At 36.4% G+C, this 14,804-nt stretch overlaps 1 protein-coding gene across 1 annotated transcript in view; it reads right to left on the reverse strand.

Annotated features, from left to right (window-relative positions):
* Positions 1 to 239: 239 nt before the first annotated feature.
* PPP4R3A (protein phosphatase 4 regulatory subunit 3A) overlaps positions 240 to 14,804 on the reverse strand; it is a 37,887-nt gene continuing 23,322 nt past the window's right edge. Inside the window, exons 5-15 of the mRNA XM_042814311.1 lie at positions 10,440 to 10,517; positions 10,220 to 10,336; positions 9,597 to 9,713; positions 8,523 to 8,654; positions 8,329 to 8,431; positions 7,108 to 7,266; positions 5,606 to 5,775; positions 4,479 to 4,621; positions 3,080 to 3,270; positions 2,366 to 2,592; positions 240 to 1,124 (exon numbers count right to left, since the gene is read on the reverse strand). Coding sequence (XP_042670245.1) covers positions 1,011 to 1,124; positions 2,366 to 2,592; positions 3,080 to 3,270; positions 4,479 to 4,621; positions 5,606 to 5,775; positions 7,108 to 7,266; positions 8,329 to 8,431; positions 8,523 to 8,654; positions 9,597 to 9,713; positions 10,220 to 10,336; positions 10,440 to 10,517 — 1,551 coding nt within the window. The 3' untranslated portion in view covers positions 240 to 1,010. The remainder of the gene's footprint in view (positions 1,125 to 2,365; positions 2,593 to 3,079; positions 3,271 to 4,478; positions 4,622 to 5,605; positions 5,776 to 7,107; positions 7,267 to 8,328; positions 8,432 to 8,522; positions 8,655 to 9,596; positions 9,714 to 10,219; positions 10,337 to 10,439; positions 10,518 to 14,804) is intronic.

Genomic DNA, 14,804 nt, shown 5'->3' on the forward strand with positions numbered 1-14,804 from the left:
GTTATCTATTTTTTTTACTCCATCCTATTTTCCCTGATTTTTTTTGCAAGACAGTTGCTGATGTAAAATTTAATATAAAATATTTAGTCACAAAATAGTATTGCTTTTATGCACACTGTGATAAGATTAAGGATTTTTTTTTTCCAATAAAAACTATACCACCTTTCATAAAATCCTAAACATATGTGATGCAGAACAAAATTACACAGGGTGAAACAGGTACCAGCACAACAGTGAGATTATATTACATCAAAAAATTTTAATGGTCCCAAATATATACTCAACAACTAAGCATACACTCAGGGGGTCAAAAAAATTATGACACAAAAGTGACCACATCTAGAATTCCACTCAATCTTTAATCAGAAAGGGACAAACAAATCCCCCACCTCAAAAAAAAAAAAAAAAAAAAAAAAAAAAAAACTGAATTTTAAAGGGCAAAGGGAACATATATAAAAAAAAAAAAAAAAAAAAAAAGAGGAAACTTTCTATTCAGCCCTCCCCCACAGAGGTTTTTAAAACCTGTTGTAGCTTGACTAAAATGTTCAGAATGTACGATTTTCAAAGGCAGGTCTCTTTTATACAAAGAAACTGCTGGCATTCTTAACTAGCGAAGAATTATGGCAAAAACCGCCTTTTCTTCAGAAGTCTCATGTATGGTCCAAGAAAGCATATTCTGATTGTAGCAACTGACCAGCCAATCCAGAGTTCCACTAACAAAACTCCTGCCCTGTTGGCTTTTTTGTTTTTGTTTTCCATTTCCTTCCCTGAGAAAAGGGCAACACGTGGTCCAAGCTGGAGAGCTCAAAGGCGTAAGTCTTTCCCCTAAACGAAGTATTTCCCCTTCTTCTGCTCCTTTCAATTGGCACTTGATTGGCAGAAATCCGTTTGTATAGGTTGGTCTGTGTTACACACAGTAATTCACAAAAGATTGCTGCTTTGTTGTGGGTTTGTTTTCTAATGGAAAAAACATCCTTCCCCCAAATGGTAACGTTCTTCAGCAGTTGCCATTATGATGACTCAAGCTTTGCTTTCTTTGACAAAGGTAAAGTTTCCTCCTTATCTTCATCTTCATCATCCTCTTCATCATCATCAGGATAGTCTACAAGCCCAACGAGGCCTCCCTAGAAAGACAGACACAACTACTTTAATTAAGAAAATATTTCTACTAGAAAATGATTTTTGCACAACATACTGCTGCAAGGACACCGACTCGACATGTTTTGGACAAAATTAAGGCAAACAAAAAGTATGAGTGAAGATTATATTATCTGAAAAATAATTAAGTTATTCAAATGAATCCAAAATGGGGTTTTAACTATCCCACTGGATAGAGATATAACAGAAAGAAAATTCAAAAATTTACTTTGGTTTGCTAAATATACACCACAGCTCAGTCTGTGAAAGTGCAAATTTCTTCCACCAAGCATAGCCGACTGCAGCAACAAGCAATCTGGAAGCACTTCAGAAATAAAAACAGAACACCCTTCGATTTGAATTTACAATTGGGACATTTTTATAGCATAGCCTGTCTTCATAAAAGCTAGTTTAAATGTTCAGTAATTAAATTTAAATTCTCTTGTAGCACAGTAACCACAAATCCAGGATTAGCAGTTCTAGACCCACAAAGAAGTGCCACCGTCTTCAAAAATTATGACTACTATATGTCACACTTTCTGAAGCTCAACAAGAACTTCACTATAATGACAGCTGCTGATTCTTTTCTTAAGGATCACGTTATTTACACAGATGATGGGCATTTAAAATTGAACATTTCAGCCAACTTTGGTCTGTACCAAAATGCACACATTAAACTGTGCATCTATTAAATTGCACACATTCTGTACCATCACATGTAGCATAACACTGAACATACAAGAGGATCAAATAATTACTGAAAAACTTTATTTCAACGTTTCTAGTTTGTGAATGCAGTACCTTTATAAACAATACATGTTAGACTGAAAAAAAGAGGAATTCATGTTTGAATTTATTAATGTTTTTTCAGTGCACTGCATATTCAATGTAACCTGAACATTTTTTGTTCCATCACCACTGAAAATTTCAAGCTAATTCTGTATGTATGTATTCCATATGTAAAGACTGCAGTCCATACTTAAAGAATTATACCATATGAGAGGCATAGTAGAAAAATTACACAAGTATTTGGGTATAAATAGAGCTTATATTTTTTCTTTTCATATATGCCAAATCTGGAAAATGCTAAACATTAGACAAAAAGCATGCACAAACCACACAGTCCATGACTGCTTATTTTGTCAAAATTCCTACCAACTTCAGAAGCTTGCTAAAGAAAATTCCAAGTCTACAACAATGAAGTCAGACTGTTTCTGTTGAAAATTACCTTAGTTGTAATAGCTGCCATCTGAGATGTGCTTTTAGAAACAGACCCTGGAGACCCAGGGGATCCTGGAGATCCGGGAGAACCTGGGGATCCAGGCAGATTACTTGCAGATGACTGACTGGTAAGGTTAGATTTTGTCCCACTGGAAAAGGAAAGCTTGAAACTTGGGCTCTGACGACCTGAAAGGTTGGTTTTCAGAAGAACTTCCTTTTCTTCACTCTCTTTTACTGCAGAGAAAACATGAAAACAAAAACCAATGCAACATTACTGAACAAAGCATTTATTGACAAATCATTTTACTGTGAGGTGCTTTGTGCTTTGTGTACAACTTGATAAGAAGAGTGATAATAGATTTTTTTCCTACTACTATACTACATCTAACTGCTGTTGTCACTGGCCAGGAATGAACACTTACTTATTCTACCAACGACATCACAAGGAACATGGAAAATAATAATAACAAACCTGAATAGAACTTGGGAAAGCCTGACTATCAGCTGAGATCATCATTTAGATGCTTTAAGAAATAAAAGCTCTTTTGCATCATTTTGCTTTTACAGATAGTAAAACTTATTTTGAAGTGGTTGTTCAACAGCTTAGTGTCACAATTTCTAAATCTGTGACCTTCAATAAAAAAAAGCTAAGCTGCAGTACAACTACAGAATACAAATTACGTTTTCTGTTTAGGCCTACGGCATTCTTCTCATCACTTACATTTTTTCCTCTCCATGAATTTACTTATAGGGTCCATAATATCTTCATCATTTTTAGTTTTGTCAGAAGGGGGCACCACTGCCTCTCCATCTTCCATATCATCTTCATCAGTATTAAACCACATTTCCTCCTCATCCTCCAGGGTTCTTGCATCCCTCCTGTATCTGTGGTTTCTCAAAATGGAGCGCATGCTGCAGAACAGTAAGTTTGAAAAACTTTGATTCAACCATCAGCTCAAATTAATAACAAAACTTCTAGTTGACATTTACATGGACATTTTATGGATGCAAATACTGTAGTCAGTATGTTTAGTACAGCAAATCATTTGCAAATGTGCAACTTCATTTGTATTTTCAATGCAAATAACATTAAAAACATTTCTTCTGAAGCATTAAATAAAGTACAGCTCTGGTAACAGCACATTCAGACTAACTGTACAAAATTCTGTAGTTTACTAACAGCACAATTAGATGGTATTTCAAATCAGTGTATCTTAGGTGTTGCATTCAGATTTGTTGTAGTAATTCGCAGTGGTAAATAAAAGGTTGTAAAAAGAAGTTTAGAAACTACAGACGTTTTTCTCACTGTATTTAATATAACCCATCAGTATTTAAGGTCAAATATATTAAAAAAACAGGTATGTTAAAAAGACAGTCATCCCTTCCTGCTGCATCCATGATTTTTGTTTGTTATCAGTATTTTCTGTTTCTGAGGGCCTTGGATACAAAATGCTACTTTTACCTCTCCTTTTGATTATTTATTCTTAAGTGTTGGCCTATCTCTGCTCCAACATCCTTTTCCCTTGAGGCAGCAGGATGCTAAAACTATTATTAAAAAATAAATCTAATTTTTTAAAGTAATTTGCCAATGTTATAAACTGGATTTATAAGATGCACAGCATTTTAAACTGCATTTATATTAAAATTTTGCTCCTATTGGAAAACTATTACTTAAGTGGCAGTTTTCCAAATACTTCTGTGGCACACATTAATGTCAATTTTGGCCTCCTTACTGATTTGCGTTTTCACTTCTGTTTATTTCATTTAGGACATGCACTGCGGCGAGGCTTGCAAAGCCACATATAAGATGTAGGAATACGATAAAAGCTGAGCCTTGCTATGTTGTAAATATGTATTTATTGAAGCTGAAACGGATGAAAAGCATTATTTCTTTCCAGGAAGAAAAGGGAGGGAATGTGACTTTCTTCAGCAAATATGTTACCTTAAAGTTGATCAAGAGTTTGAAGCAATACGTCTGGAAATCACTCTACTGATCAATTAAATTCAACAACAGACGAGATACAATCAAGTTGAAATTATTTACTCTTTCTGCTATCACAGAAAAATCCATCATTATTCCCAAAGCAGAATTTGTAGTAAAATAATTCAGAGCCCGTTACCTATCAAGTTTTGGATTATCTTGTCTTTCCCTTTGCTGCTCAAATCGTAGTTTCAGTCCTTTGAATGTCTGCACATAATCTACATCTTCCAGCGCTTTCCAATAATTTTCAATCACGTGTGCCGTTAAAGATTTTATATCTTCCTATAGAATGGAATAAAGATAAAGTGACTTATTTTGCTTCAAGTGAATTTATTTCTTAATGTAATATAAAAAGCAACGGAGATATTATTTTTTAAATATCCAATAGAAAACTTAATTAATATCTTGTGCAAAAATGACCTTATGTGAAAACTACACTATAGATATGGTTAATAATTTAGAGCTTCAAAGATACAGTTAGGTGGAAGAGTAGTAATCTTCTAAGAATATGTGCTTCAAAATACATGAACAGTACTACAACTCCATAGAAAATGATTCCAAACCCAGCTCTGTACACTGACAGATTAACTATTATCTGTTGTAATTACTAAATTCAAAAAACAAGCACACAAACACACATGCTTACAATATTTAGCTCTCATACTGTTCCTTTCTGCAGTTAAATAACTTAGGTAAAAACAAACGTTTGTGTATTTATTTACGACGAGAACAAGTAAGATACTTTTCATGAGAAACAAGCATCAGGCTTTTCCTTTGTGACCACACCAGTCCAGCTCCTCTACACAAAAAACCTGCTAACTTAGTTTGCTATTCCAATTGAACGCTGTGCTTTCTTTACTCAAGAGGGTGGTGAGGCGTTGGCAAAGGCTGCCCTGAGAAGCTGTGGGTGCCCCATTCCTGGAGGCATTTAAGGCCAGGTTGGATGGGGTCCTGATCTGGTGGGTGGCAATCCTGCCCATGACAGAGGTTGGAACTAGACAAATGTCCCTTCCAACCTCAGCCATTCCATGATTCTGTAAATACACTGAGTACCAAGTGAATTTAATTTTCACATCATCATACCATCTGAACATAAGAAAGAATAAATACGTTAACACTGAAAACACTAAGGACAGCTCATTTAGTTGTCATTCAGTTGTCATGTGGGCACATCACACCATAGCGTGACAGCACAATATATGGCACAAACAAAAAGTCTGCTTGAGCTAGAAGGTGAAGCAAACAGTAATTATCTTCAGCACTCACCACTCTGATGAACTCAAACATCTCTATTATGGCAGAGTTCATCAAATTGTAGCGGGAACCATTATTCAGAAATGCTTTGACCACAGGTTCAAACAAAAAACTTTTCATTATGTAGCGGTTGTAGAATTCATCCTTTAGTCCAATTATTTTTCTCTTGAAACGAAGGGCACCTGAGATGGAAATGTTATTATTAAAAGCTATGCTTTAAACAGTAATGCAGTTAAAAGAAAAAAATATAAATCTAGAAAATACTTAGTAACAGTTAGGGAAATTTGCAATGTCAACATTTATAACAGGAATGTTATAACATTAAGAGGAAAGTTATAATATTAACAGGAATATAATATTGTTTATATTCTGAGGACCAGGAAACACATTCAGATATTCTCTGCTTAGTCTTGACCATACTGCTGAACATCTCTTGTCTGTTTTATCATAAAGAAATCCTCCACTGTGATTCTGCAGGACAAACCACCCCTGTTCATTGAAGAAATGATATAGTACTGTTTAACTACGTCACTACTAACACAGAGGTGTGGATTTCATTTCTGGAGTGTCTTACAGTAAAGGTAAAATGTTTTCTCAGTGAAAATACAAGATGCGGGAAATCTGCTTATCCTGGCTATTATTCAGATGTAAGTTTGATTGCATTTAAGTAAGTCCTGTTCAATTAAGACAAAAACTATCTAATTTTAAGATTGGCATTGTCACAAATAATAAAGCACAGACTTAACTGACATTCATTGTAAAGCTGCTGAAATTCTAAAGCATGGACAAGAACCTGAATACCCATGCATAAATACAAGTAAAAGTATCATCCTGCTATAAGGCAGTACGCATTCTGGTTAGCAACCAGATGTAGCTGAAACAAAATCATTGAAAGGCTTCAAATCAAAAATTTGGAGCTACTCCTCAAAGTTTGATTTGAAGGGCTCAGGTGATCCTGTCACACACTGAAAAGGTACCTCTCAATGTATGCTACTCAAAACAAAACAAAACAAAATAAAACAACCTAACATCAACTATGTGCACAATTGAATAAATTAATCTTGGAAAATTTCTTTCTTACACACAACTTTGCTTTTACTATGCTGAACACAGTCAGGAATCTACTAGCATGTGAAGAGCAGTACTGAACACAGTGTTTAAAGCAGACATGTAATTGTATCTTTAACTAAGTACCTCTGCTTACTTCTACTCAAAATCCATCAAAACTCATCAGCTCTCTTAGGATACTTGGATTTTGACAATGATTTCAGATCATCTCTACATTGAGATTTAACAAAATCATTGTGCTTTTTAGGAAAGACCTCTATAAATGCAAAATTATTTACTAATTGTGATATCTGTAAATCTGTGTAAGAAACACAGAGGAAACAGCAGAATTTGTATGTTCAGTAACAAACTGTCTCATCTGTGAAAAGCTTTCTTCCAGAAGAATGAAGATTCACAGCAAGTCTCATTCACAAAATACTAGTTCATTCTTCAGTATTTGAACTTACACAAAGCCAAGAAAGCATGCTTTGAGGCCATGAGAACAAGCACCCTTCGCAGGATATCTTTGTTGATGATGTAGTTCTTTATGTGGTAAGTATGATGTTCTACGCAAAAAGTTAGCAATTCCAGTATTAATGCCAAGAGTTGGGCTGTCTGAAAATCATCTACAACAAAACCAAAACAAAACCAATTAACGAGGATGTTACCTTCAGAAGTTTACTTCAAATATCCAACACAGTCTGGTAAACACATACAAGTTCCTATATTTTCCCACAGATGCCTTAGGGAATATGATGGAAGGTGTATTTAGCCTTTAAAACAGAAATTGAACTAGCCTGTAATGGACTGGATATTTTGTACAGCTCTGGCAGGAAACCCTCTTAAAAGTAGCATGGAAGAAAAAGAGCCTCTTTTTAACATTTCTAGGACACAGTCACAACAGTGTATTAAAAAAGTAACTCACATTCTCTTTTTAAATAGACAGAAACAATAAATTAAACACATTAGATTCAATTGTTTTAACAGGCAGTACTACTTTTTAGGAATATCACTAGATTACTGACCACTGTAGAACACGAGCATTTTAAGTAGTAAAAAAATCTCACTTCAAAACCACCTGGAGACAAGCTAAGATCCAGGAGATCAATTGAACTAATTCCTTGGAAATTTATACAGTTAATTCAGAAGTTCAGAGAACACGTCTTTTTAATTTAAGTACATCCTTTCACATTCATTTTGGATGTGCTTTAATATTAAAAAAACATTACTGCTGCTAGCAGCCAGCAAGAACAGTCACTTTATTACTCTCATGATCGTCTTACTATGATGTAGAATCAACATCCTTACTTTCTGCAAAGCATTGTGGCACAAATGTTCTCTGCAGCACTTTTGGACCCTCTCTGGTAATCTCTGACTTCAAAAAAACACTGACACCTTTTCAAGTCTATGTCACAGAACAGTCTCACAAGTCACTCAAAATAATACAAATGTTTAAATATTTTGCTGAAGTTTAAGCAAGTGCAGTTCACTTATTAAAGAGGATTCTTTGCTGAATTTTATACTTACAAATAGTTAATGTGCAAATATTATACTTTAAATGATATATCATTGTCTCAGGTACTCTTATAGGACAAAATATATCCTTTGACATTTACTCTGTTCTAAACATCAAGCATCTGTCTAAATTCAACAGCCCTTGATGTACCCAACACCCAGGGCAACATTACCTTTGCTAGGCTTGTCCTCTGTAGTATTGGCCAATAAGGGGGCTGTCAAAACATGCATACAGTGCTTGTAGAAGAAACCCAAAAACTCTGTCTTTTCTGTTTTCTACAGGATTAAAATAAAATAAAATAAAAAATTACATATGTAACATACCGTCAGCATCCAACTGCAATTTTATTTGAAGGTATTTACTTACATTGGCAGTGGCAAGCATATTTTCTGGATCAACTAAGGTACGAAGCAAACCCATTAGTAGCACTGCCCCTCCAAGTTCTGGATCTGTGTCACAAATCATGTGTTCTATTATGAGGTTAATGAGTAGTATATCCTAACAAGAAAAAGAAAGAAACAAAAACAAATCTAAAAACCAGTTCTAATGCTTCTCCCCACCAAAAAGAAAAACCCTAGGAGAAATAAGTTAACTCTGCATTCCAGTGACACATTTTGGGTGGTTGCTCCATAGCAAGAAGGCAAGCATAAAGAATCTTTCAAAGCAACTAAAAATTATTCTGAAGTTAAGAATCTTTAGAATTCACTCTGAAGGGAAGCTCCAGAAATAACAAAGTAGGAAAGAGAATCAACAATCTGAAAATTCAACTGATGTTTGGAAGTGTTTTCAGAGTTCACACGTTTAAATCTTAATACATACTAGTGTTCCACTCCCACAAACGTACAACTCTAAATTTTGCTGTGCTATGAAACTTGATGAAATAATTTTCACCTCAAAATAATCCCTTTGTGTACTCGCAAAAAACCAGAACAACATGTAAGAACAGAAAACAATATTTATATTTATCAAACTCTACGCTAAAGTTGTTCAGTCTCTGCTGTCCCTCACAAGAGAGGACAATCATCCAACACAAGTGGCTGAAACCAACACCCATATTTCTGGCATCTTGGCTGCACTTCAGCAGTTAAGGTCCCAGCCACTCCATTTGTTCTCTTCCAGTACAGAAGGAACAGCATGAGTAGCAGGCTGCCCTCTGCTACGCTTTTGGAGGATTTGAAAAAAACGTTCACAATCTCCTCTGTGGAAAGGCAGAGTAACATTCTTCTCCACTGAAAACCACTTTGAACTATCCTTTTTACTACTAGCTGTACGCTAGCATTTTGTATTAATCAGTCACCAAGGATCTCCAGGAAACATAAACAAACCTCTGTACAAAAATGTCCCGAAACATTTCTGTTTTAACCAGTTACCAAGGATCTCCAGGAAATGTAAACCTCAATAAAAAAGAGAAGCACGCATTTACGGCGACCCTCTACTTACATCATCATTCTGCTGAGCTTCCTGCATGACAAACTCTCGTACCATGGATGGGTTGTATTCAACTAAATATGAGAATATATCTGTGGCTGCACTTCGTACTTGTGCATCATCCATACCCTGGAAGATCAGATATAATCATTTTTTCCTTAAAATAAAGGTTTCAAAAGAATGAAAATCAGAAACCATATAGCTTTTACTTGTTATTCACAAGAAGTCATACCTAACTATTATTAAAACTGTATGCTAAAACTGAATCGACTCTAATCTTTTTCTTGTGTATTTGATAGCTACTGGGTCAATACATTTTACAGTTTCGTTGTTCTCTGGTCTACTTCCCTACTTTCTTTCTTACTTATACACCAAGGAGCACATGAAGATGAGAATGTGAATGGAAAAAAAATACAAAAATATAAGAATGCTTAGGGCACTTACCAATGTCATATTGTAACAGGTTTAAAAGTTTTAAATAATAATTACAAGGTGCTGTGTCTCAAGCTGAGACAAGATAAATGAAGCAAATGCTTCAGAAAACCACATGACTGGAATTTGTCATACTTATTTAAAAAACAACAACTCTGGAGATAGAAGAAGTTGTTACCACAAAGAAAACTGAGCTGACTTACCAGTATGACTTCTAGTGCCGGCAGTATGCCCATATTTGATAAGGTTTTGAAAAATGCATCTCTGTTTTGGGGTTGCAGTGTTTGAGAGAATGCACAAAACTCTTTCAGAAAATTTACCTGAAACACAACAGCACCACACTAGTCAGTAATTCAACAAAACAGGTGGGTTTAACACTTTGCAGTAGCTGTCTGTTTCATGTACATTTTAGGGATTTCTTACCAATTCCTGTCTTTTCTCCTCATCTGTGGCTTCATCTGTTAGTTGTGCAAACAAGTCTGTCAGAAATTTTTCATCTTCCTACAAATGCAAAACAATACCATTTGTTTATTTGACAATATCAAAAGCCATCCAAGTGTAATATAAATTTCTTCTAAACCATGCCTCCTGCAGTTAAAAGAGAACACACAGTTGTTTACTGCATTTAATCATACCAGCCAGCTTTCTAATTCATTTTCCAAACAAATTAATATATTTGTCTTTCTGTTTTCACAACCGCTACCATCAGTTTCACTCTCAGTTATGATATACCTTACTTTACCTTTTAGCTGTCTCCTTTTTGTCTTCTACTGACATCACCATTTTGTCTATGACTCTCTACCCTCTCCCTTGTCCAATACCCTTTCCCCCAAACCACACAATACCTTCACTTCAAATGTTCTTGTATTTGATACGCACAATACCATACCCAGCCTTACACACATATCACTTTGGAATGTTAGAGATTTCTGCAGCAAAACTAAACCAAAGATGTGATGAAGGTTCTTAACATCAGGAATGAGGTGAGACTCTGTCTCCCCACTGTTACGAAAAGGCTAAATACTGAAAACCAAATCAAAATAACTGTTCCAATTACACACACTATTCACCGGGCGTTCTGGTTGGCAGCAATGAAAATCCAGTCAATTCAGTTAATTTTCATGCAGTTGATTTAACAGCAGCAAGCATGTTAAAGACTTGTATTGACTGGAAGAAATAGTAGCACTTAACTCCCCATCAGCTTTACAATCCTAATAACTAGAAGATTAATAAAGCAGAAATTAGCCTTCCCATATCCGTTCCCTAATCTTACACAGTAACAGAGCACTTGCTTGCAATAGATACCTTTGCATGAGAACCAGAGATTTTTCATAAAGCTGCCGGAATGCTAAGCTGCTTCTTATGAAGTCAGTAACACTACATGCTGTTCTGTTCATCCCCAAACCACAGCCCTAGAAAGCTGCCTTCCTTATGCTTGCATAAATAAAATTCAGAATCATGGAAGTGCTTCATTTCCAAGAGCATGCCATGCTAGTGCAGCTATAGTGCCTTCACAAATCAACCCAGGCTCTCCACATGGTACCATACAAATCCAAAACAGGCTGGCATGAGCTACTACCCTACAGGGCATTTCATCACACTCTGGCAGAACCTAAATTTAGGAAATGCCATGTGTTTTATCTTGCTTTGATGCTGTGCTTTTCTTCTAATGTAACCCAGCAGTACAGTGACAATAAAAAAATAGTGACTTCAGAACATAATTTCAGGTGCTATTGCTGAGACTGCTTCAAAGACCAAACAAAAAGAGATGAGAAAGGCAGGCCTCACTTGAAGTTTTTTGAAATTCACTCTGAAAGATCAAACATGGGAAATCTGAAGTCTGACTTTCAGATTTCAACACTCACACACGTTCAGAATGACTGATTCCAAGAAAGAATTTAAGCTGCTATGAAAAGCTGTTGATCTACCCGCTCTCCAGTCATCACATGGTTTCAGAAATATTCTATTCTAATATTTAACTAATTAGACATTACAGCTAACTTAGTTAGCTTACAGTAGAGGCATTAGTTATTTACACAAATAAAAAAATAACAAAAAACAGGGCATACAACCACTTCTTTCAAGGAACATGCAAGTTCTCCATGATTAGCAGTACATTTAAAAACACTTCTATTTTGAGGTGATGTGAAACCAATCTCATTTATCAAAAGTATCAACAAGATGCTTGCTTATGCCCAGGTGGACAGTGGAATCCCCATTTCCATTCTTACTGTGAAAGAAACAGTAAGTTTCTCCTCTTCCACAAAACCTGGAAGTACACTCAAGTTAATATCACAAAAATATCTCAGAACAATCACTGGGAGGGGGGAATTTGGCATTTAAATACGTCAGAGCCATGATGAGCATGCTTCTACAGAAAAAAAGAAAGTACAGAGTATTATCTAAGTATCAAATGACTTGTTTTGAGGCAGAATGTGAAAGGAGGAAGTGATCCATGACACATTCCCCAATCCCAGCAAATGGAACCAGGCTGAAGCCCCAGCACAGTTCTGAGTCTCACCTCCCACCTCGTGCCATGGCCACCTGCAGCAGGAGGCAGCCCTCACACCCTGTGCCCAGCCTTGCAAGCAGCTGCGACTTGCCCAGGGCACTTCTGAACACTGGGAATTGAGAAAGCCTTCACTGCTGACATGATGTTCTGGGAACAATTTGCAGAAGTTCAGTATGCAATCCTTTTTCAACTGTCCACAAATATACAATCACACTGGCTTTTACAAATCCATTTTAAACATAGTAACGGAACATTTCATAGAATCACAGAATGCCTGGGTTGAAAAGGACCACAATGATCACCTAGATTCAATCCCAGTACTATGTGCAGGGTCACCAACCACCAGACCAGACTGCCCAGAGCCACATCCAGCCAGGCCTTGAATGAATGGGGTGTCCACAACCTCCTTGGGCAACCTGTTCCAGGTTTCACACTCTGTATAAAAAACTTCCTCCTAATACCTACCCTAAACCTCCCCTGTCTCAGCTTAAGACCATTCCCCCTTGTCCTACTGCTATTCACCCTTGTTCCCTTCAAGTACTGGAAGGCCACAATGAGGTCTCCCTGGAGCCTTCTCCAAGCTAAACAAGCCCAGTTCCCTCAACTTTTCCCATACTGTTATCTTTTTCCCTCCCAAAATCCATTAAATACATTGTATTTTTAAATGAACACCATTTAAATGAGGGTCTCAGTGCAACTCTTATCTCGTTAAATTCATTGGAATGAAGATGGAACTGAGTGACCAGACGTCCCACCCTTACATGGCCAACACGCGGTAAGTGGTGGGTACTCCAGGAAAACAAAAACAACCCGTTACGAACTTGGTGGTAACATCCTAGCCCTGAAATGCATTTAGGTGCAGCCTCATGCCAGATGCTTAATGAATGGCAGACACATCCTTACTGATGGGAAAAAAATCCCTCACATTTTTAGAAGACTTGTGAACACAAGGGACATTCAAAACACGTGATTCTCGAGCTGTAAGATTTCTGATGAGAATAACGTATCTAACGTTACACTTGTGAGTGATCCAACACAACCTAAGGAAAAGCACAATATGAAAGCAGAGTTCATATTTTAGAAGTTACAAAGAACCAACCCCAAATGCTAGAATTACACAAATGTGTATTTTTTCTCATTTTCATTTTTTCCAACTCAGAAAAATCCTTCATAAAATATATCTGTGAAGTAAACACAGCAAAAGCATTTATCTTTGCAGTATCTGGCCTCTTAGCAGACAAATGTCAAATCTGTTAAGATATGTATTAGAAGCTGTGGAAGTCATCAGTGTTTTCCAAGTAGACTAAAGCTGCAAAAGATAGCCTGCATGGTAATTACAATCTAGCTGTATTTTTCCCCATGTACATAAATTATTACATACGCAACACTTAAACTATCCATATGCCAAACACTAAGAATATTCACTTTTGCTTCTGCAGGATCTGAACAGATGCTCCTAGGATTCTGTATGCTTCATGAAGACAAATTAAGCCAGGTCATATATCCAGTCAGTCATTTCTGTGTTTCAAAAAGAAAACCCCCAGATGAAGGAAGATCACACATGCTCAAAAGAGCACTATGGGTATTCGTGAATAAACTTCCAAAGAAACACTTTCCTCCCAAAGGTCACTTAAAAAAGCATTAACTATAAATTATAGTATGAAGTACAGTTAATTTTCAGTTATCAGACATTTCATGCCTGAGATTGCTCATAAATTAAAAACTCCTTTCTCAAAACATAAAACAATACAAATATACAAGAAACTGAGCAAAACCTAAGCTGAAAAAGGAGCAGTTTCCATCCCATTTCCCATCTCCATATTCATTTTCAGTATTTCAGCCTAGAAAGTGTAAGTTTCATAAATACTACCAGCAAACTGAAAATTACAGTTTCCAATGTACACTCCCTTCCTGCAACCACACCAGAAGACTCCACAGTTTAAAATGTTCCAATCTCCTTTATCTCATGCTGTCTTCCCACACATGCCTTCACTCTCTATCAATAGGCTATTTCTGCTCGAGACAACGTGCTGAAACGGATACAGGAGCCACCCAACCATCTCTGGAGTTTCTGCACAGATCAACAATCATTTTCTTCAATGAAGATGAAATCATTCGCATGCACCAAAGGCAAACTTCTTCCCTAAAGTCATTTCCCACAGTAGGTGGCATTCTTTTACACTTTACTGCAAGAAAATTTTGCTGAGAAGTGGATCTCCAGAGTCATTCCTGAGAAGTTGCAGATAACTGCTGTAAAACAGCTGACCTGTAGGAGA

The sequence above is a fragment of the Centrocercus urophasianus genome, unplaced genomic scaffold (assembly GCF_019232065.1).
Source record: "Centrocercus urophasianus isolate 14NV4802_14NV808 unplaced genomic scaffold, USGS_Curo_1.0 seq_14, whole genome shotgun sequence".
Classification (NCBI taxonomy): domain Eukaryota; kingdom Metazoa; phylum Chordata; class Aves; order Galliformes; family Phasianidae; genus Centrocercus; species Centrocercus urophasianus.